This window comes from Triturus cristatus, chromosome 1_2 (assembly GCF_964204655.1).
Source record: "Triturus cristatus chromosome 1_2, aTriCri1.1, whole genome shotgun sequence".
Lineage (NCBI taxonomy): Eukaryota > Metazoa > Chordata > Amphibia > Caudata > Salamandridae > Triturus > Triturus cristatus.
In genome coordinates this window covers 334,451,235-334,473,465 of record NC_140580.1, presented here as the reverse complement: position 1 = coordinate 334,473,465, position 22,231 = coordinate 334,451,235, and the positions used below count along the sequence as shown (strand labels likewise).

Genomic DNA, 22,231 nt, shown 5'->3' with positions numbered 1-22,231 from the left:
GTAAAAGTACCCAATGACACACTTTCACTTCAATGGCAGCCTCGCCCCTTTTTTAGACAAGCTACATATAAAGAAAGATGCACTGCTGCCATTAAAGTGAAAGCATGGCATGGGATGCTTTTACAAAAACTTGGCAAACAAATGCTTTTGTTTAGTAAAAGCACCCGATACCGTGCTTTCACTTTAATAAAGGCCGTGTATCTTAATTTGGACAAGCTGCATCTAAAGAAAGGGGCGCAGCTGCCATTAAAGTGATAGCGCAGCATGGGGCACTTTAAAACAAAAAAGGTAACGAATAGGAAGAAAAAAAACATGCAGCCGTGTTCGGCGCCGCAAACAACAAACCAAAAGCACGGCCGCCATTATATCAGCTGAGGCGTTCCGTGCTATGAAAAACAAAAAAGAAAGCATTGCAAGAGAGCATGTCCTGCCTGCAACAGCAGGCAGCAAATAACTATTTAACCAAATAGTGCAGGAGGCTGTAATTAAAGCCAACCGAGTAACAACACGTGGCAGGGGGTGTCCTCATGGGAGGTTACAAGATGAGACAAGGCGGTTCAAAGGAGGGACTACTAAGCCTACGGAACAATAAAAAGCCACAGTTTACAAAGGACAGTGACAGGGGCCAATTAAAAAGATGGCCGGAAAGTGGGCGGAGCTTCAAGTCCATACCTGAATACAGCATGTCTCGAAGAGACAGCGCAAGTGCTGCTTAGGTGAGACCTAAAAAGGTGAAAGGGGGGAAGTTAGCTCTAGCAACATGTCAGTGATGTCACTGCAGCCTAGAGGTACTATTCTTAGTAAGGTTTGATCAGTTTCCGGTACCAACATAGTACTTTGAAGTCCTGCATATAAAATAGAAGAAGTGAAACTACAACAACTAGAAAGGAATGGAAAAACAGCATTGAATGACCTCTTAACGTCTGATGTGAAAAATTATAGATTAAATATATGCACAATGGCATGTTTTTTTCCACTGGCCTGAATGAATTCACTTGTACTCCCTCATAAGCATCCCCATGCATTTTCAAACCAGAATCTTACATTCAGTTGAGTTATCAGCTAGCAAGAAGCCAACTGGTCCTATGATAGAATGGTATGTATTAGAATAGGAAATCTACGGTGTTTTCATTAATAGAAATATGGATTTCTGTCTCTTCCATTTCTAAAGCGTCAAGTCATCAACTTCATAATATGCATTAGTTGCTTTAGCACTTTCTAATTGTTCATATGCAGACATACATTTATAATTAAATAGTGAAATTGCATCTTCTGGTATGCAGGCTGCCCTGGTTATAAATCTAGGTCTGGACAAGAAGACATCGAGCAAGTTAGCCATCCTGAGGCAATGGTAGTCCATGTAATTATTTACATTTAAAATAACCCCCCTCCCCCGTGTAAATAACTATTAAAGAAAGATGCAGGTCCCTGTCACACACAAGCTCTTTTGTTTAGCCCTGAACTGAAAAACACCCTGTGGTGTGAATCACAGCAAAAAAAGCAGAAAACTGCAGGCTTCCTAAAACCGAATGACCTTATTGTTGACTTGTAATTTCAGCTACTCCTCTGAAGCCCCATGGGGCAACAGCACACTGACATCAACATGTCTGCCACTGTGCAGCCAAACTTCTGCCCTTGTGCAATACAATTCAAGGTCACCAAACCCCTGCAGGAGAGGACGGAACCAAAGAGGACCACAATGACGCTGTCGGATTTGTAGCTGCTGAGTCACGTGACTCTATAAAAGCCCGAGAACAAATTACACAGTAATGGATAAATAAAAGTCAAAATGTATTGTTTCAGCTGTCCGCCAAACAATAATAAAAACTGCAGGTAAGAGCACAATAAATACAATAGAAATGTCTTGAGAACATGTTAAAAAAGCAATCCGTTGGAGGACACAGTCTCAGTTAGGCACAGCATTGCGTTCCAACGCAGCTATCGTCAAAATCACAAAATACATAAAAATACGACTGCGGAGAATAAAACACGTAGATCATCCCTCGGTTAAGCACAGCATTGCTTCCCAGCCTACCAATCATCAAATTCATAAAATATGAAAGTGAAAGTGAGAAGAATAAAACACTAAAGCTGATATTTACTATCTCATTGTAAACAATCAGCCTTTTCGTTGGATGCTCATACAATGTATACAATTTACAAGATATGACCCGGGCATAGCAGCACGATACATAATGTGCAAAGCCTCTTAAGCTATCAGACTGAACTGATCTTAGCACGGTGGGTAAATCTCTCAGATAGGGTGGGGAGGTGTGGCACAGCGGCCAGAGCAGCTGACTTCAGAGCACAGGGCTCATGGTTCGATCCCTGGTTCCGGCGGCAGCTCAGCACCATGTGACTCTGGGCAATAGCTCACTTAATTTCCATGACGGCCCCCAGTGCCTTGAGACCCGTAGGGGTGAGTAGTTCGCGCTTTACAAATACTGGATTTTTAAATGTATTTATAGGGTCATGCTGCTCAAAGGAATGGTGCTACTGAATTAACCACGTACATATCGTCTGACCTAATACAGTGTCATTGCCGACTTAACACACCTAGCTTCATATATTTTGAAAAGGGGTAGCAGCCAGCGCCACCGGGCAGAATCATATTTACTACAAAACAAAACAAAATGGGTAGGGTCGTCTATCGCACCAAAGCTACAATCACAGCACTCAGATCACGCGGCGACCCTAAAGATTCAGGTTAGGTAATCCCTAGTCGACATGATACCCAGCCTGTGCTTACCATACAGTGTTCTATTTAGCTCAGGATATAACACATACAGGTACTTAATGCAGTTGAAGCCACGGTTGTTACTAAAATAGTTGTATACAATAGTCCCAGGCCTCCACTCCAGACTCTTCATCGCATATATACGTGGTACTGTTCTTTGATTAAGTTTGCGGTGTCCTGCCTATATTTGCTGGGACCTGCTGATAAGAATTCCATCTGCAGATCGCTGCGCATATTCTGTGCATGAGACGACCATGTGCTACCCCTGCACTCATTGTAGATAGCTTCTTATAAAGTTTTTTAATATACCACTGCCTTGGGATTTCTTAACAACCTAACCCATTAAAGAACTGGCCTTAAAGCTGCAGTTTCTGATACTGGAGTAAAATTTTACTCCGCATAAAGTGCCGCTAGTGGGGTACCCGGCACCAACCTCAGCAGAGCTCTTCGGAAGTTGTTTTCGGCCCCTTGAAGTGATTGCATATTTGCGTAACCCCAGAGCTCCGCCCCATTGAGGGCAGCCGCCACTGCCCTTTCCTTGTAAATCTGCAAGATGACACTAATGCTCCTGGCACCGGCTTTATGTCTAAATTTCAGCACCACAACTGCCATTTTTCGCAAGACTTGGGCTGCCACACGGTTACTCCACTGTAGATTCCCTGAAAATCGGATACCTAGGTATCAAACTGCTTGACAATTACTAAAGGTGCACCTTCGATCACAGGGTTCCCCTTAAAACCGGGAGACGGCCTTAGTACCAAAATCTTTGTTTTGCTACCATTAATAGTCAAGGACTTCTTGGCGCAGTAGTCCTCAAAGCACTTTAATAGCCTATGAGTGGCATTCTCTGTTCGCGCCATCAGTACTGCGTCATCCGCATGAAGTAGTAGCAGTACCCTTTTTCCATCTATATTAGGGACATCTATAGAATCTTCCGTCAAGTAATCTGCTGCATCCTTCAAAAACAGGCTAAAAAGTAAATGTATATAGTATATAAGAGCCTAAGTACAAATTGCATGGTAATTGATTCATGATAAAGTTGCTAGTGATTTTACCATTTCTCAGCAGTAAATCGACACCAGTAACCTGCTATTATAAGTAAAACCTGATGGAGTTAAGATCTACAGTGTAGAACCGAGTTTTCTGATATTCCCAATTTAATGAGATTGTAATGCATACATTTACCACCTGATCAGATCACGTGGGATAAGGGTGAGGGAAGTGTGAGCGACAGGAAGAGGGGAAGACATCAATTAATAAAAAAAAAAAAAAACAGAGAATGAGGCTTGGTTCCTGCTGCAAAAAAACCTTAATCTTTTTTCTCATTGAATTAACTGCCAGAAAAATCATGTATGATTCTCCAACACCCGGAAAAAAGCACGTGGGAAAACCTACTCACGCGGACCCAGATGGAGCAAAATTCAATGGAGTAATTCAGCTCCTCTTGATTCAGAATCAGGGCTTTCGAATTTTACCATTCCATAATTCACTATTAAAACATTTTAAGGAGTCTCCATTGCTAAAACCCATGATATTAGTAGGCTGACTCCACACAAGATATCTCCTAAAGCGGCATGCACTGAGTTGACCTGGCTACACTCGGCTGCTTGCCAGGAGACATCAGCACCACTGCTTGTGGACTGTTCTTTCTGGCTACGACATTGTGGATTGTGCAGCAGAACGCACGAGACGCTAGTGGCGTGTGTCGGCAATATCAGCATTTCTAAACCTCAATTGTCCATACGCAATTTTTTGGGATAAAGGAAAATAAGGATTTTATGTGTGAAATTCTTCCCCTTTTTCTGTATGTCAAGGAACAACTCACTGATGGGTTCGACGAGAGTGGTCAGCACCACATCAGCACGGTAAGTGTTGGTGTAAATCTCAGTAACTGGTTTATTACAATGCATATGCTTCATATTTTCCTACTCTAGTCTTTGGGGCATGTACAATCTTCTGAGAGACCATTGTAATTTGATGGCTGAGTTATGACCCATGGGGTATGAGTTTCAAAGCCCTTGTCCATTTCTAAAGGAACCTTGTCAATATCACCCTGTATCCACACGGACAGAAACAGTGGATCTGAAGTACTGGGAAGGTACTTCATGTCATGTAAAATAATACCCATTGGCAAAGTGAAGGTACACCTATAGGGCTTCTTGGTGCTTAAATGGTATAGCCGGGGAGCAGTGAGAGTATGTCTACAAGAGCGTGCCACACTTATTTATAGATGGTAAGAGAAGCTCCATTATCTTACCAGACATAAATGAGAGGGTGAGGCTTGAATGGATGGATGAATGTGACAGCCCATAAAGTCATGGACTTCATGAGGCACCAAGTATCATAGGTCTTGACCAAGTCTAATGTGTATTCTTCATTAAATCCGAGCTTTGATTTGCTAGAGGCATTACCTGCACTCTAATTGGAGGCCACATTTACACCACCACTTGGGGGTTGAAGAGTCTCGAGTCCGGTGTTTGGCGGAAGATCGTGGGACCTAGCAGCATTGCTGTTATTAACAGACCTGACCTGAACGTATGAATGCAGAGCATTTACATTTTGGCGGTTGTCAATCCAGGACCTTTTGCAAGCACTACACACACACAAACGCGCAAGGCACAGCACATGTCAAATAACATTGTCAGCAGGTAAGCACCTTGGATAGACAATGGGCCACACCCAGCAAGCCTTCCTCACATTTACTTGTCAACAGCAAAACATAAAGTCTTTCCACACTCCGGCCCACAAATTAGAAACCCCAACAGACTCTGGTTTGTGATGTAGTCCTCAAAACCAGCGTGAGAATGTACCGAAACCCATTGGTGCTGTGAGGTCAGACCAATACTAGGATGTGCACCCCATAGATACATAATCTATAACTACAGCCTATACATTTTCTAATATTCTATGGTCACAAGTAAAATGGTCTTACCAGCCTGGTTTGTGGTGATATTGACTGATGAAAACTGGGGTGAGAGTGGACTTTGATCGGTGACGCCATTGACCGCTTGGATCTCAAAGGTGTACTGTGTGTGGGCCAGGAGGTCACTAATGTAGACGCGGGGTTCCGTCAGGCCCAGCTGCCGGGGTGCAAACTGCACGTTGTCCCCACAGCGGGTGCAGGCGCCCCGGCCAGAGCCACAGCTCTTACAGATAATGTTGTAGACAAGGTCCTCCCGACCCCCTGAATCCCGAGGTTGGCTCCACTCGAGCATCAGCGAGGTCTCGTTCACACTGGAGATCACGTTTTGAGGGGACGAAGGTATCGCTGGTTGGAAAAAAAAGAACAAAACGATTCAATGGAAGGGACAAACAACAATACAATCTGTACATTCAAAGAATGAGAAAACATTGCAGCAAGAAACAAACTACATTATACACATTCTGAGTATGTTGCTACATTCCAAACTCTGCTCAAACACTAGTTTGCATAGGAATTGAAATTATAAATTGTGTGCAAACACCACATCCCATGCCATTTTTTCTAGGTCAACTTCGACAGCTGAAACCTGTAGACGTGTCTGGTATGTTCCGATACATGTAGAATGCAGCGATTCAGGGCTGTTTTTCTTACGAATACTCGGAATATTAAGTATATATCACTCACAATAAATACGTCCTACTGGTGTAATAGTAAATAACCCACCCCATTCTATCTCCGCTCTAAATGTGGCATATGTGTTTTTTCGGAATATAAGTAGAATTCAAAAGCTACAGTTGTGACTTATTTCTGTGGTCAAGAGAAAATCCATATTTAATGTGTGACCCAAGAAAAACATATGCCTGGGGTATTTAGGTTAGATAAAAAAAGCTACCTAGAGCAGGTGAGCAGATGGAAGCGCATACATTTGAGGTGAAATCCACAAGCTAAATTCTGCATCTGAATCATAATAAAAAGATTTGGAGTGTCAATTTTTGAAACAGCAAAAAAACTATTTGATTTTAAAGAAAATCTAAAATTGCTTTCGACCTATGTTTTATCTTGTTATAAGCGTTTTTAGTGAGGTAGAAGTCCAGAATTTCTTTTTAATTTTAGGACTAAAGTATTTGCCAAATTATTTTTGGGGAAAATAGAGAAGTATCGGCTTAGGAGCAAGTACCATGTCTTTTATAACAAGGTGCAAAAAATGATAGAGAAGTGACCATGAAATGTGATGGTCTGTGTGGTCTGTACAACGTGCTAAGGGGTCTAGTTTATATTATGCTAAAATTGATAACAAAGGGAGGACTTAACTGTCCAGCCTTTTATAGAAGATGTAAACTTTATCTTTCGGATACTGACTTATATTTTTGTAAAGTTCAACTGAAAAATGTTTTTGCTATTTCTTAGATCCTCTGGGTTTCTCGTTAAGTAGCTTTGGAAGCATCCTAACAATTATGCCTATAGTTTAGTCTCTGTTGTCTTAGAAACTCAAAATTTACTACACACTAGTCTCAGTTAATAATGCCCTTGGTTTACGGCCAGCCTACACAGTGGTTCTGTTATGTTGTTATAATAGCACATTTTTATAAAGTGCTGTAACCCCAACAGTATCCTGGCAATGGATAATCCCTATGCAGAGTATGTGTAACCTAAGCCACTCCCATTATTTTGGGTCACAAAAAGCCATGTTTCTAGAGATTTATAAAGAAAAGTTTTTTTTGTAAAGATGTAAATTCAGTGGGGGTGAAATCCAATCTTTGTCTGCTGGAAAAAGGCACAACTATTTGCTTTACGGCTCCTGATCCAATGGCTTGTGGGCTGAAAGGCCAGAGAAGTACGAAAGGGTCCCAGCATGTCAATTTTTTGGGCTTGAACACAGTAGGGCCCGGTGTGAGAGATTAGATGGTCAGTAAGGTAGTTGCTTGAAGTTCATTCTCTTAGTTCTGGAAAGCAAGCGTAATGCTGCTTTGAAAGGTGGTGTGGGGAACGTAAGTGCACTGCCTTTTCAACCACTTGCGGTCATTTCATTAGACATGTTGAGATTGTTAAATAAAGGGAACCGCTGTAATCCACTTGTGACACAATGATTGTTTGGATGACTGATTTATGACAAGCGAGGGAATTAAAGGGCAGATTTTTGCGCAGCATTTTCAGTCAGACAAAGTAATTTTGTTGTTTTGGGTTGCCAGGGAGAGGATCTGGATGGATGTGAATCCCAGATTCCTTACAGCAGATACTGCCAAGGTATGGGCCAAAACCACTTGGCCACCAGTCACGGACCAGAAGGAATTGCTGACTCACACAATCAAAATTTCAGTTTGGTCTGCATTCAGTTTCCAAGGTACAACCATGGAGGGACATGGTTAAGTCCTAAAACGTGCACTGAACGCTCTTTAATTTTTTTTAGCTACAAAGATCGATACCTTCAACACCATAAACAAATGTTTTAACTACCCACAGCACAAGCCCCTCTGATGTTTGCCTCTACAATCTCATCTCCCCATCTTAAGCCCTAAAGTGTGGGCTGTTGGGTCATATTGGGTTCATGGTGGTCAATAAATGCAGATGCTTTCACGCACAATGGACATGATGGAATCCCTCAAGGGCGCAGTGACTAAACTTCGGGCTTTCTCCTCGCAACTAGCAGCTATAGTTGAAGAAGCAGAGGGATCGCTTAAAATATAATAATTTAGGCATAAAAGGTATACTGGAACACGCAAAAGTACATTGCATGGAACTATTGTGCAGGACTTGCTTTAAATGAAGTCAAACTGAAAGGGATGTCATCCTTCTTCTCTGTTGTGTCTGCCTCCTGAGTCAGATAGGTTGATTTTTTTATGCATCTTCACGTTTAGGGCAATGCCATCTTCACACCTCCATAATCCACGTCTCTGTGGTGTGAGGCTCACAAATCCTGTTCTGCTGAGACTTCTTCTGGCCAGTTGAACAGCAGTGTTGTACCTTTAATGCAGCGGATGGAGAATTGAGAGAAATATAAAATTCTGTTCTATTGCCATGAAAATGAAAGCAGAGGGTAAGACCCGGCAATATATATCACCCATCGAAGTTTGGGACTATTTTGAGGGTTAGAACACAAGACAAAACAACCGAGCTGACAATTCAACATTCCAGATGTTGATTAGAAAGGTAGGGAGAGCAGGAGGTAATCCCTACTGTGAAAGAATTCGAAACACAAAGTGCAAGATCTGGCATGTGGATACTGGAATCAACGATGAACCTGCAGGTCCAAGCTATCGGACCACACAGGGCACTGAGACAAGACAACTCTGACTCCGAGGTCCTTGGTGAAGTAGGAGTGACAGGAGACAAGAATAATGATACATTTGACATCTGAGAGACTTGAGCTGGACACGAGTCTCTTGGGTGCTGGGCCCCTGGACTATGGTGCTGGTAATGGTCACTATGCTGTCTCTGCCAATGGGCCCCAGAGGGTTTTCTATAAATGGCTTCTCATCAGATACACAGAGAGGAATTCAAAATCCAAATGTGGAATGTCAATGTGATAGGCAGCAAGATTAAAAGAAGGGTGGTGTTTCAGGCATATAAGAGATGTGAACCACATGTGGTGATGCCCAAAGAGGCCCATTTGGTGGGACACAGATTCAGATGTACAGGACAAAACAAATTCAATTCAGTGGCTCATGCAGGCTTCATCCAAGGGCCAAGAGGAGTGGAGATCCTTATCAAGAAAGCAATACAGTTTATCCAAGAAAAAACATGGGTGGATCAATTGTGGTGTTAAGCAAGGTTGAAAGGCAGCTGCAGCAAGAAGAAGATGGACTTTATATCTGTATATATACCCCTTAAAGTACGGATAATTATTCTGGTCTGGAAATATTTGGTATGTTACTACTGCACAAGCCCAACAGAGTGCTCTTAATAAGAGGATATTTTAATCAGGTGAAGAAGACTTATATGGACAGGTCCATAAAAAGGACTGGCGTGGGCAAATGAATAAAGAAACTGGACAGCTTTGCCTCTACAATGGAGTTGAAGGACCGTCATCAGGGGATCTATCAATATTCTTATTATTTGGGTTCACACTACACATTCTCAATTTTGGTTTACATTTTCAATCCCAGAAACTGTGAGATAAACTGTGTGGCTAGAGGTTCTCCTCATTGAACGCACTGTTTCTCTCTCAACACTTCCTAAAAGGTAGGGTGTGGGAATCAAACCCCTGGGAACTCTAAGAAAAGGTCATTATGCCCTTTGTCACGAACATGGTCCAACACTGTTTTGAGGAGAACACTGGTGAGGTGAATTCAGACATAACACAATAGGAGGCATTTAAATACGTGGCCAGAGGTCTTATAGTTTCTTGGATGGTGGGAAAAAACAAGACATTCTTCAAATTGAGGATTATAGAGAAGGCTCAGATAAGAATTGGGCATCAATATGCACACACTGCACCAAAAGAGACTGAACACTGCCTATCAGTATAAAAAAGAAAAATGTCTAAAAGAAAAAGTCAGGGCAATATAGTTAGCACAGCAGAGATGACTTAAAGTTGTAGGAAATAAGATTGTTAAACTTCTCTGGGAAAACTCCAGGTCCGAATGGACTACCAGCAGCATTTTTAAAAGGATAGCAGGCAAGGTTGCAGCCCCACTGCACGAGATGTACCTGGAGGAATACCGAGATGGAAGCACCCTAGGGATCTGCGTACTGCACCCATCGTCCTTGTCCTAAAGCGGGTAAAACACCAAGACAGCTGCTAATCGTACTGGCCAATATCACTCCTAAATGCGGACACTAAAATATTATCCAAAGCACTATCAAACAGGCTTTGAAGCGTGATTCCGGACCTGGTCCATCCAGACCGGAATGGATTCATACCCCAGAGATCGACAAGGCTAAACCTGTGACGCCTTAATAATAATATCACTCCAGCAGAGAGGGTAGTACATCATTGACACTGCCATCTTGGAAAAAATCAAAATTGGACCCAAATCCCTGAAAAAGATCAGGCTCCTGAGCCCCAGAGCCAGAATTAAGGTAAATGGGATCCTCTCAAGAGGATTTCCCATTCGGGGGACACAAGACATGGATGCCCCCTGTCACCGATGCTATTTGCCTTGACAATAAAGGCCATGGCCAAATGGATTCTAGCCCCACTACTAAACAGGCGGGAAAAGGTTATAAAACACCAGGGAGCCTTGCCACTTTCTATCATGGGCAGGCCGGCGATTTTCAAAATGAGTGCACTACCTCGCTTCAACGACATATTGCAGAATAGTCCATTGACATCCCCGGCACATTCTTCACAATGGTGAATAGCTTATTCCAATCACTGCTATGGCCCGCCGAAGATTGCCATATCTACCCTCCAAAGATCGAGGTATGAGGGGCGCATTGCACTACAGAGCATTCATAAATATTACTAGGCGGCTCAAGTTGGTATAGTTAACGAATGGACATATGGTCCATTAGACGATATTGCATTTACGTTGAACAGCAGAAGCTAGGAAAGAGGGGCTACCTGCATATATTATTTGGAGGAAGGATGGCAAGGGACACTTCACCGGCAACCGTATATCACAAACAGAAAAGAGAAATGGGGTAGGAGAAGAAACCAACACCAAAAAACCCTTTATCGCTTGGCATGAGACTCAGCCATGTGACAGAATTACCAGGCTTTAAACAATGGGATGCCATTGGACTCTGAATTAGATGAAGTGTGGGACCCAAATGCCATGGTACCACTTACACACCCCTGAGCAGAATATGACATGGCCACAGTGCAAATATTCAAATACCTGCAGCTACACCAAGCGTTACAAACGAGGATCCCTTGAGGGGAAAAACACAAATGAGGGATCCCCCCCCCCCCACCGGAGAGGAGACTTCTGGATGGATACATGACTAAAAAAGCTATCTCCCGCACATATGCTACACAGATGAGGAACATGCAGTGAAACCAAAAGCTATCATGAGCACACTGGGAGAGAGACATGGGAGAACTAGAGGATGATGACTGGAGGGATGCACTACAATTCCCCAGAGAAGTATCCATGAAGGGGGTGTTCCATCTAATCCAGTTGAAAATCCTACACAGAATATATTACACCACAAAATAAACAGAGCTAAAGATGACCTAAGCCTCTGACAATGTGACCATTGGGGCACCTTTATTCCGTTTCATACATTATGGGACTGTCCAAAACTCCAGACCTTTTGGTAGGGAGTCATACATAAATTAGAAGAAGCCACCGGAATATCCATTGGGGCGTATGGCCCGACTTTACTGGGAGCACGGAATGAGTCTGATGCAAAATCTTATAACAGATTACTGATTAACCTGGGATGTTTAGTGGTGGAAAGAGAAATTGTCAAGAGATGGGGCAGCAAAGCAGGTCTAAAATTGCAAGCCTCGACACAGGGAATGGAAATATGTAGGACAAGGGACAAGATGGTGTATGAGGGAAGAGGATGCTCTCATAAATATGAGAAAATAGGGGGAGGATGGTGCACAGGAATGTAGAGAGGCGTAGTGATCGAGAGATGGAAAGAACAAGAATGGACTAGAGGGGGTAGCAAAGGGCATAGATGAAGTTAGGAATCTAGAAGGGTATACTACGGAGGATCCAGTCTATTGACAGTCAACTACGGGGGGACCTGCACCAAACTGATGGATGTAGTCTACATTGCAGAGTGAGGGTAGTGAAAGGGTGGCGAGAGGGGAGAATACGGAGAAAGGATGCACAAATCACTGGATTTGTTCATCTTGGTTGGAAACTTATTAAAATATTTGTCTTCTGGCATGCCTTAATCAAAGAGAAGAGGGATCCAGATAGATATGTGAGACAAAAGATAAACTGGGGAAGGTACTCTGAGAAAACACACGGATTGTGGGAATATTCTCAGATTCTCTGGAATCCCAGTACACAAGGTGTCTGGACTTTGCTCCAAACTCCAAAGAAAGCTTTATTGAGGATTTGACCTGAAGGCAGAGTGCAACACATTGGAGGACAGCATCACATCTGTGAAAGTTGCAAATGCAGTATCCATGTTGAACAGTTGTAGCTCCTGGGCCTGAACAGATTTTCGGTGGTACTGTTTACATTAATGGATCCAACGTTGCATATGTTTAATGCTATTAGACAGCAATAATCCTTACCACAAGACATCCACTGACTCTTTGTGAGTGATGATACTCAAGCCAGATAAACCCCCTTATGTGCACAAACGATATGAACCAATTTCACTTTTAAATATTGCAAATATACTTGTGAAGGGCATTACAAAAACACTTTATAGTGTGACAGATGCCCTAATAAACCAGAGGATTCATCCCATATAAATCAACCAGGCACAATATCTGCCAGTTGCACTGCTGTACAGTGGCGGGGCGGTCTACCCCCGCTCGTCTATGTGTCTGTCGTGGGGCGGCAATCGCTGGACTATATCCAGCACATCACCCCACCCCTGCTCTTACCGGGGCGGCAAAGGCATGGACCGCTATGGGCCGCAAAGTTGCTAGCTGCGCCACTGCTGCTGTATGGAGCTCACCGAACAGTGGCAGAGTCTGTAGTGGTTCTCTCCTTCGACACTGAAAAGGCATTTGATTCTATCGGATAGCCATTTCTATATGCAATACTCTGCAAGATTGTTATCGGGCTAGCCTTCTGTGGATGGGTTAAGCTGCTTTACGCTGATCTAACAGCAAGGGTAAGAGTATATGAGTTGCTCTCCAGACTCTTTTTATTAGTAGGGGACACCAGACAGGGACATCCCGTCTTTCATTTTTATTCGCCATAACAGTGGAATCATTAGCGGTCTGAATATGGGGCGACCCAATTATAAAGGGCTTTAGGTAGTAGGGAAACTGGGAATTCTGGTTTGTGTGCAGATGACTTGCTTTTATATGGCATAGATATATTTTCTTCCCTGGAGTGCCTTTTTGCATGTAATGCATATTTTAAGTACTCTGGTTTAAAGCCAACTGGCGGAAATCCACAATCTTCCAATTGGCAAAGTGGGAGCCCTCAGCCTCGTTGTTCTGCTCACTACAGATATCGAACCAGAGCTTAAAATATATTTAGGCCGTGATGAAACCTATTCCAGGGAGCCCTTTATGGGAACTAATCTGCAGCTATATTAGCTAGCCTTAAAAAAAAAAATGGATCAATGTTGGAAACTGCCTCTATTGCTTACGCGCTGAGTAGCCATGATTCCCGATCTTAGTTTTTGTACGTGCTGCAGAACACACCCATAAAGCATCTATGTAAAGTTGGATGAAACAGTTTATATGCTGCTCTAGGACAGAGGGGTGCCCAGAATCCTGGTAGCTACTTTGCGCTGAGGAGTGTATTATTAAGTTATCGCATTGCCGGATATAAGAAAACATTACTGGGTCCCCATCTGATATTAGTACATGGCTGGGCGTTTCCATCTCTACACTAACCATCGACACATATGGATCGATATGTGATGGACAAGAAAGGATATGTTGTGCAACAGTGATTAGGGGGATGATCTGCAGGGCCCACTCAGGCAGTCTTGAAAGCATAGAAAGTGGTGCTGGGGTCCATGGGGAGGATGGGGAGAGTAACCCCTGACACGTCATAATGGAGGATATAATCCTGAAACAACTCAGAGGTTTGAGTGGATTCACAAAAATGGTACATGGTTGTTATCTCGAAGGTGGTGAGATGTCTGAGTGAGAGATGTTATGTTTTAACAATTTATTATGCGCACTACTACCCAGAGGTGTCTAGGCGCTCACGGTCTGCCATGCTGTGTCAGAAAAAGCTAATTGCTAAAGAGCCATGTCTTGAGCAGTTTCCTGAACTCAAGCAGGGATGAAGTCTTCCTAAGGGAGAGTGGAAGGGCATTCCATTCCTTTATAGTGTTGTAGAGATGGTCTCAAAGCATTTGATACACTTGAGGATACGGAAACCAGGAGAATCGAGATATATAAATATGCGCAACTTAGGCACACTTTTTCACATCAAGGATTTAGCGTACCACTAGGGCAGCCTGGAAAACATGTATACTCCCCTTCATAAGAAGGCAATCTTTCAGGTCTGCAAACTATTAATTAATAATGCACCCAATATGCTCCGCAGATAGTAAGATACATCGGAGTGGGGGATCTGGGAGGTGAAGGCCTTTGTTTATGCTGGAATGGTGACCAATACGTGCCAAGTTCAGACTGGTGCAGCCAAAGTTCTCCCAGCATATATACTATACTAATTTGCAAAAACATAAATCTGGCATAACGCTTTATAATTGAGGGAAAGTGGGCATGAGGGGATATTCCGCCATATCAGTCAGTCAGTCATAAATCTTTATTCGGCCAATTCAATCAAGCCAAAAAAGTGCAAGGATTAAAACAGATAAAATGCAAATTTAAAACAAATACAGTCTGCATTCAGTTAAAACGGTTACCATCTCAATACTGCCTTCAAAAATGTTAAAAAGCGCATTTTTCCTTAACTTAATAGCAGCAACGATATAACTCAAGACAGCAGTGCAATTTTCAAGTGAAGATAAGCATTGTAATTATACTGATCCCTGGTTATATGAAGTAAAGTGCTTTTACAGTAGTATAGGTCATAAAAACGCCTTCCAAAGATACTGTACAGGGAAGTTAAAAAGAAAAAGTGTGCAGTCGACTGGACAGATGTACCATTACATGGGCAGCTTGGGAGAGGGTTAAACCACGCATCAGATACGGGAAAAGCTACTAGAAAGTGAATCGTGTTGAGTCTTAACCTGGTCAAGTAAAATCTATGCTCTGGGCTAACAATCCAGGCTAAATACGGTTTTGAACCTATGGTTGTAACAAATTCCTGATACCTATTATCTGAGCTCATGTCAAATGATCTTCCTAGTCTTTTTTCCTCTCTATGTGTTTCGAAACTCAGTTTGACTATTTCCTTAGACTTTGGACTAATGCCTTCCAGTATATCAAATACATGTTCAAATCCCAAGGTATAGAGAGTATCTTTGACATAAGTCAGCCATGGAGTAGCAAGCATATTATCTAAACTGAGACAGTCTGTTAACACCTGTCTGGAAATGTCTGCCCTGGGGTTGTGCCTTAGCTTAAGCCACAGTAATAGTGGGGCATTGTTAATTTGGTCCTCCACAAAGACCATACCCAGCTCTAAGTAGGAAATTAAACTTGACATGGTTTTTGGGATGGCTGACAGCCTACATAAGAAACTATTTTCGGCTACCTGTAACTTCCCCGGGGCAACATGGCCCCAAACTCCAGCTCCCTAAGAGTCAACCGAAAGGCATTTACTTTTCTACAGCTGGGTCATCTACTTAATGGGCTTGTGGCCTAATCTTTTAGCAAATCACATTTTCACCCCATTTTTTGCGCTCTCTGAGTTATTAGTCTATCCCAAGTACCATTTGCTTCTAGCAAAATCCCAAGATAATTAAAAACTGTACCTTTTCTATTGGGGAACCCCCTATACATTTTTTTTTTTGATGTAGTGCTTTTCGGCCCACATAGCATAACAAAAGAATTCTGTTGGTTCACTTTGAGATTCACGTTGGTCATAACATCATTAAATCCATTTTATAGATTTTGAAGACCATTTGCGGTTAAAGCTAAAAGAACTGCGTCATTGGCGTAGAGCAGTACTGGGACTGGCTGTGGACAGATTCTGGGAACATCCTTACTGTACATACTTAGGGCTTCACTCAAAGAGTTAAGATAGAATAGGAATAAAAACAAGCATTGGCATAGCCAATAGGTCTCGCCTTTTGGACGTTATAAGTGTTTAGCTATGCAACAGTTGCATAACTAAATACTTATAAGGTCCCAAAAGCGAGACCTATTGGCTATGCAAAGCGGCCGCGAAAGTGATCACGATCAAATATTAAAGCGGCCGTGAGGCCGCAAAAGTGAAAGTAATTGCGGTAAAGCGGGACGCGCGCGCCCGCGCACATGCACTGTAGCTCTAGGCTGGCCTGGTAGCACTTTTTGGAGCCCTCTCAATAAGTCTTGCCAGACCAGCGCATGCGCTGAGTCAGGCGAGACCTAAAAAGGGGCTAAGATGCAACCTTGCCTGACCCCTCTTATGACGCTAATAAGTGCAGTACAATCCCCATTCTTCGTAAAGCAGACTTTTGTTGTAAAGTCCCAGTGTACGCGTTTTATAAGATATAGAAGGGCAGCAGCTATACATGCTGTAGTCATCAAGTCCCGCAGCAGGTCCCTCTCAACTAAGTCAAAAGCAAAGGGGAGGTCCATGAAAGCCATGTGCAAGGCACCTCTCCTGGCTTTGACATAGGTACACGGGATGAGTGTAAGATTTAATGCTTGTTCAATAGTTCCTAGGCCTGGGCGAAAACCATATTGTGTTGTTGGAAAAAAGGAATTTGCCTCTGCTCAAAACTCTTAATTTGTTCAATAACACACAGCCCAAGATCTTGACTGTGGAATCGAGCAGTGAGATCGGTTGGATAACACGCTGGTAAGTTTCAATCTCCCTATTTTGTAAATGGGCACTAAGACGGCTTCTCTCCAAGTACCAATCACCTCTCCCTTCACTGCTGCTCTCAAGACGTTAGCAGCGAGAGGTGCCCAGACCTCCACATTATGCTTAAATAAATCAATGAGTAACCCGTCCGGACCTGGAGGTTTACAATTGGCGCCAATCTCAACTGCTTTAATGAAAGACTTAAGATCTATGAGGTTTGTTAGCCCTGTTCTCTTTAGAAGCAGGGAGGCCAGTCCTATTAACCATTTGCCCTCCTACCTCAACATTATCTCATTTAAAATTGAGGGAAACATGGTCAATCCTTTCTTGTTCAGTAATGTGGCACTCAATACTACACTGTGGCTTTCCGAAAAGATGTGGCAGTTTACTATATCCCAAAAGCGTCTAGTGTCTTTCTAAAGAACTGCTTCATTTAGGTCATCCCATGCCTTCCTTCAAATCTCTTGTTTCCTATTCTGAATGGCCCGCTTGTAGGTATTACTTGCTTCCCTGACATCGACAATTTTACGGGGCATTTTGTTGGTAGTTGACTTCAGGGCTTTTAGAGCTGCAGTACATTTGGGACTAACCCATGTCTGAGTGGCTTTCTTGGTGTATATTTGACAAAAGGCCCAAGGAAATGACTCCACATATCCCCACAAAACTATCGAGCATTTCAGAGTGATCTGTCTTCATGGAAAGGCAGCAAACAATATCACAGGAGGCCTTCATGACCAATTCGGTAAAAACTTTGATGGGTCGGTGGTGGCCCAATTCGGCCGTACCCCCTTATTTGCCAAATAGCTAACCATGGGCGCTGTCCTGCAAGAGGCTCCTCGTAAGAGGGAAATAGACAAGCTCAGTGCAATGAGGTTGTGACCACTGAAGGGGAGTGAGCACACCTCATTATCCATCAGATTCTGTGCCAAGTCCCTTGATAGGAGGATAACATACATTATGCTGCCCTTGCCTCTTCCTGTAAAAGTGGGTAGATTTGTTGTACTATTCCACTGAAAACCTGAGGAAAGGTAAGGTTATGTGATAACACCTGCTGATTTAAAGCTTCACCATAAATTGAGTGTGTGAAATCCCCTTGATTATCGGAGAATCTGCATATAAGTTTCCCACTGTGCAGACATTTTGTGATATTGAAGTCACCTGCCCATGTTATCGAAGTAAAATTCCTGCGTGAAGACAAAAAGTCTGGAACTAATTTCCCCATCTCATGGATTATACCAATTGGGTTTGCTGAGAATTTTTTAAAATAAATTTAGTTAAAGGAATATTGAACACCTTAGGCAATTTAAAATATATAATTTGATAACTGTGCCTTGTTGCCAGTGTTTTCACCCTTATATTCCGGATGGAACATGCCAGAAACACGACTAAACCTCCCTTTCCTCTCCCTGCTGCTGACGGCGTAGCATTGCCCTAATAAGATTTAAAGCCATTTGTAGCTATGGAATTCAGAGCCCCTGTCTCCTGAGAACATACAATGTCAAAGTTAGCTATGAAAGACAGTCAGTCCTCATATTTACGTTTCTGGTGGATTCCCACAACGCTCCATGGCAGGAACTGCATGCCTCGGCAATCGGACAAAAAGTTCTTGATGTTTGACTTAGGGGCTAAGATGGCGATTGCACCAGCATTTCCCCTGTGCACAGTCAGTCTGTATCCTCTAGTCCAGACAGTACCCTAAACCTGTTGTTTAAGGCTAAGTGGGAATTCAGCTGCGGTCTATTCCACGATTAAAGGGTACAGTGGGGCTAATTGGGTTTCACTATAATTGGAGCTAGATGTTTATAGAAGAAACCCAATGGCAATATCTTTATCGAACTTGAATTGGTTAGCCCTGTGTTTACTTGATCCAAAATATCCCCAGCCACCTTGGGTTTTCAGATGTTTATGATGACTGTGTATAAAAGGGGGTGGTGATGGACGGAGCATCAGAACCAATCAAACACTCACACCCAGTCAGCAGATCTGGGTTTGATCCATCACCGTTCTTTAGCCCACTCTGCCACCCCAGTTCAGACATGGCCATATGCAAATCAGTCTGACCCTGTGCCTCATGGGAACAGTCCAGCCCGAACTGCCAAGCCATGCCTTCCCTGGACTGGAAACAAGCTTCCTAGGACCGGCTTCTGGCATTTCAGCCGTCTTCAGCCAGGCTTGCTTGAATCCAGTGGCAAAGTGAGCAAGGGACTCACGTCTGAGCATACCCTGCCAACTTATGGCGAACAAAGCGGTACAAAAGGGGGTGGTGATGGACGGAGCATCAGAAACAATCAAACACTCACACCCAGTCAGCAGATCTGGGTTTTAAAGCCTCACCATAAATTGAGTGTGTGAAATGGGTCATGTCATCCCCTTGATTATTGGAGAATCTGCATATAAGTTTCCCACTGTGCAGACATTTTGTGATATTGAAGTCACCTACCCATGTTATCGAAGTAAAATTCCTGCGTGAAGACACAAAGTCTGGAACTAATTTCCACATCTCGTGAATTATACCAATTGGGTTTGCTGAGAAAAAATTTAAATAAATTTGGTTAAAGGAATATTGAACACCTTAGGCAATTTAAAATGTATAATTTGATAACTGCGCCTTGTTGCCAGTGTTTTAACCCTTCCATTCCGGATGGAACATGCCAGAAACACGGCTAAACCTCCCTTTCCTCTCCCTGCTGCTGACGGCGTAGCAGTGCAGCAATAAGATTTAAAGCCATTTGAAGCTATGGAATTCAGAGCCCATGTCTCCTGAGAACATACAATGTCAAAGTTAGCTATGAAAGACAGTCAGTCCTCATATTTACGTTTCTGGTGGATTCCCACAACGCTCCATGACAGGAACTGCATGCCTCGGCAATCGGACAAAAAGTTCTTGATGTTTGACTTAGGGGCTAAGATGGCGATGGCACCAGCATTTCCCCTGTGCACAGTCAGGCTGTATCCTCTAGTCCAGAGAGTACCCTAAACCTGTTGTTTAAGGCTAAGTGGGAATTCAGCTGCGGTCTATTCCACGATTAAAGGGTACAGTGGGGCTAATTGGGTTTCACTATAATTGGAGCTAGATGTTTATAGAAGAAACCCAATGGCAATATCTTTATAGAACTTGAATTGGTTAGCCCTGTTTTTACTTGGTCCAAAATATCCCCAGCCACCTTGGGTTTTCAGATGTTTATGATGACTGTGTACCCTGAGTAGATTCTCTCTAAGGGCCACACATATAAAATCTATTGACTAAGGTCCCGGTAGCAGTTTACTGTATTATGGAGCCAGCAGAGAACCTTGTTTTTGAGAGGCCCCTGTTGATTCGCCGACTCCTAGTGCCAAACTAGGCACGTTAGACAGAATGATGACAAAAGGGCAGGAGACTGGGAGCAGATCGATCACCGGAAGGGGAACTGAGTTGGTGGTAATCTGCTTGGCTGACTTCTGGGAATGGTTGTGACCACTGAGAGTCCATCATTTTGAGATAGCGAATTTGAGGCTGTACCTAGAATTCAAGACCAGTTAAGAGTACCACCCCCATGGGAATCCCACTTAGACGCATTACGTGTAGCAGATAGTACGACGGGTTGCGAGTGAGGGAGCAAAAGGGTAGGCAAAGTTGCAGGTTCATGGGATGAGGAATGAGCATCAGTGAAATGTGACTGAATCTTCCTTGTATTTGTGGAGCAACTGACTACTTGTGTTGCTATTTTAACCAGGCTGGCCTCGAAAGACATGGCTCGGTCGAGGTTTAGCATCTAACAAATCACTGATGCACCAAGTTACACAGTCGCTGGACCTATCAGCGGGGAGAGCTGATGGTGATAGTTCACCTAGTACACTTGAGTCCAGTGCTTTTTTGAACATGGGTACTTTTGGAAACTTTCTTCTTACGCTTCATCAGTGGACCCGGGTCTGGTTAACTAAACAGAATAATCGGACTATGTTTGGAATCAGGCCCTTCTGTCATACTGCAGGTAGGAGGGCTAAGGTCAAAACCCCTCATGGTAGCCTTCTTTGTAATGTCTGCCAGGGTTACTCGGTTAGTACTAATGCTGGTATCATCCATTTCCACAGTGTTAGCTCTACATGAAGGGGTCAAAGGTGAATGAGGGATAGCAATGTTTTCTGTTGTCATGGAAGTAGTCACTCTGCAAGTTTAATCTCATTGGAGACTGGGTCTACATCTCTCACCAGAAAATTGTCTATGGTTGGTTGTGGCAGGGGGTAAATTCGTGCTAGGCAGGGGGTTAGCCTTCCTCTTCCCACTTTTATCAACTCAAACAAACAAATGTGCCTTAAGATACTGGAGGAAACAATCAGCAAGGTCTCAGCCGTGGATCCTCCATCAGTCAGTGAGGCAGGTCTTGAGGCCCAAGTCCAAGAGGAGGGTCCCTCCCTAGCCTCTGTAGGGCTATGAGGCCCAGTCTTCGCCCGGGTACACGCCCGTACGTGACCTATGTGCATCCCGCACTGTGGGGCTTGGTAAGCGCTTTTTAAAACGTCTGCCTCCTCTGCTCCCCGCCTAACCTCATAGTAGAGGAAGTCTGAGGGACATAGCCCCACCCCAGACTGGCAGCACAGTGTCAATGGTGGCGGGCAGGGAGTCGCTGAATGAAACCCACACTGCCGGACTTGGTAAGCTCTTTTCAAAACACGGTACCTCCTCTGCTCGGGACAGAGAACCGCTCCATATAATTTGGCAAGTCCATGGGGTGGGGAGTCTCTTCAGTGCGGTGATGTCATATCTGGCAAGGGTCTCGGAAGCCTTCCTTGAATGTTTCGCCAAGCTATCATTATTAAAATCATTTTCATGACTTTGGGTTGATGGGTGCTAGAAGGGATATTGCCAGAATGTGGGGAGGCCAGATTGCACTGGAGATCAGAGCATGGGAGAAAAATATGGATTGGTGCATTATGGTGGCAAGGATGGTCTACAGCAGCAGTGGATGCCCCCATAAATTTGAGAAAATATAGTGGGAATGACAATATTCCATTGCATAGTCTAGATTGATTAATCCAAACCTACGGATGCTGATATGTTTAGTGATTCCTCTACAATTGTTGACTTTATTAACCAATATGCGACCGCGGACCCCAAACAGAACACAC

General features: G+C 43.4%; 1 protein-coding gene across 5 annotated transcripts in view; it reads right to left on the bottom strand.

The window, feature by feature from the left end:
- Window positions 1-22,231, bottom strand: part of EPHB2 (EPH receptor B2) — a 776,297-nt gene that overhangs the window by 199,792 nt on the left and 554,274 nt on the right. For all 5 annotated transcript variants that reach the window (XM_085603935.1, XM_085603938.1, XM_085603939.1 and 2 more), the window contains exon 5: window positions 5,670-6,005. In XM_085603935.1, coding sequence (XP_085460061.1) covers window positions 5,670-6,005 — 336 coding nt within the window. The remainder of the gene's footprint in view (window positions 1-5,669; window positions 6,006-22,231) is intronic.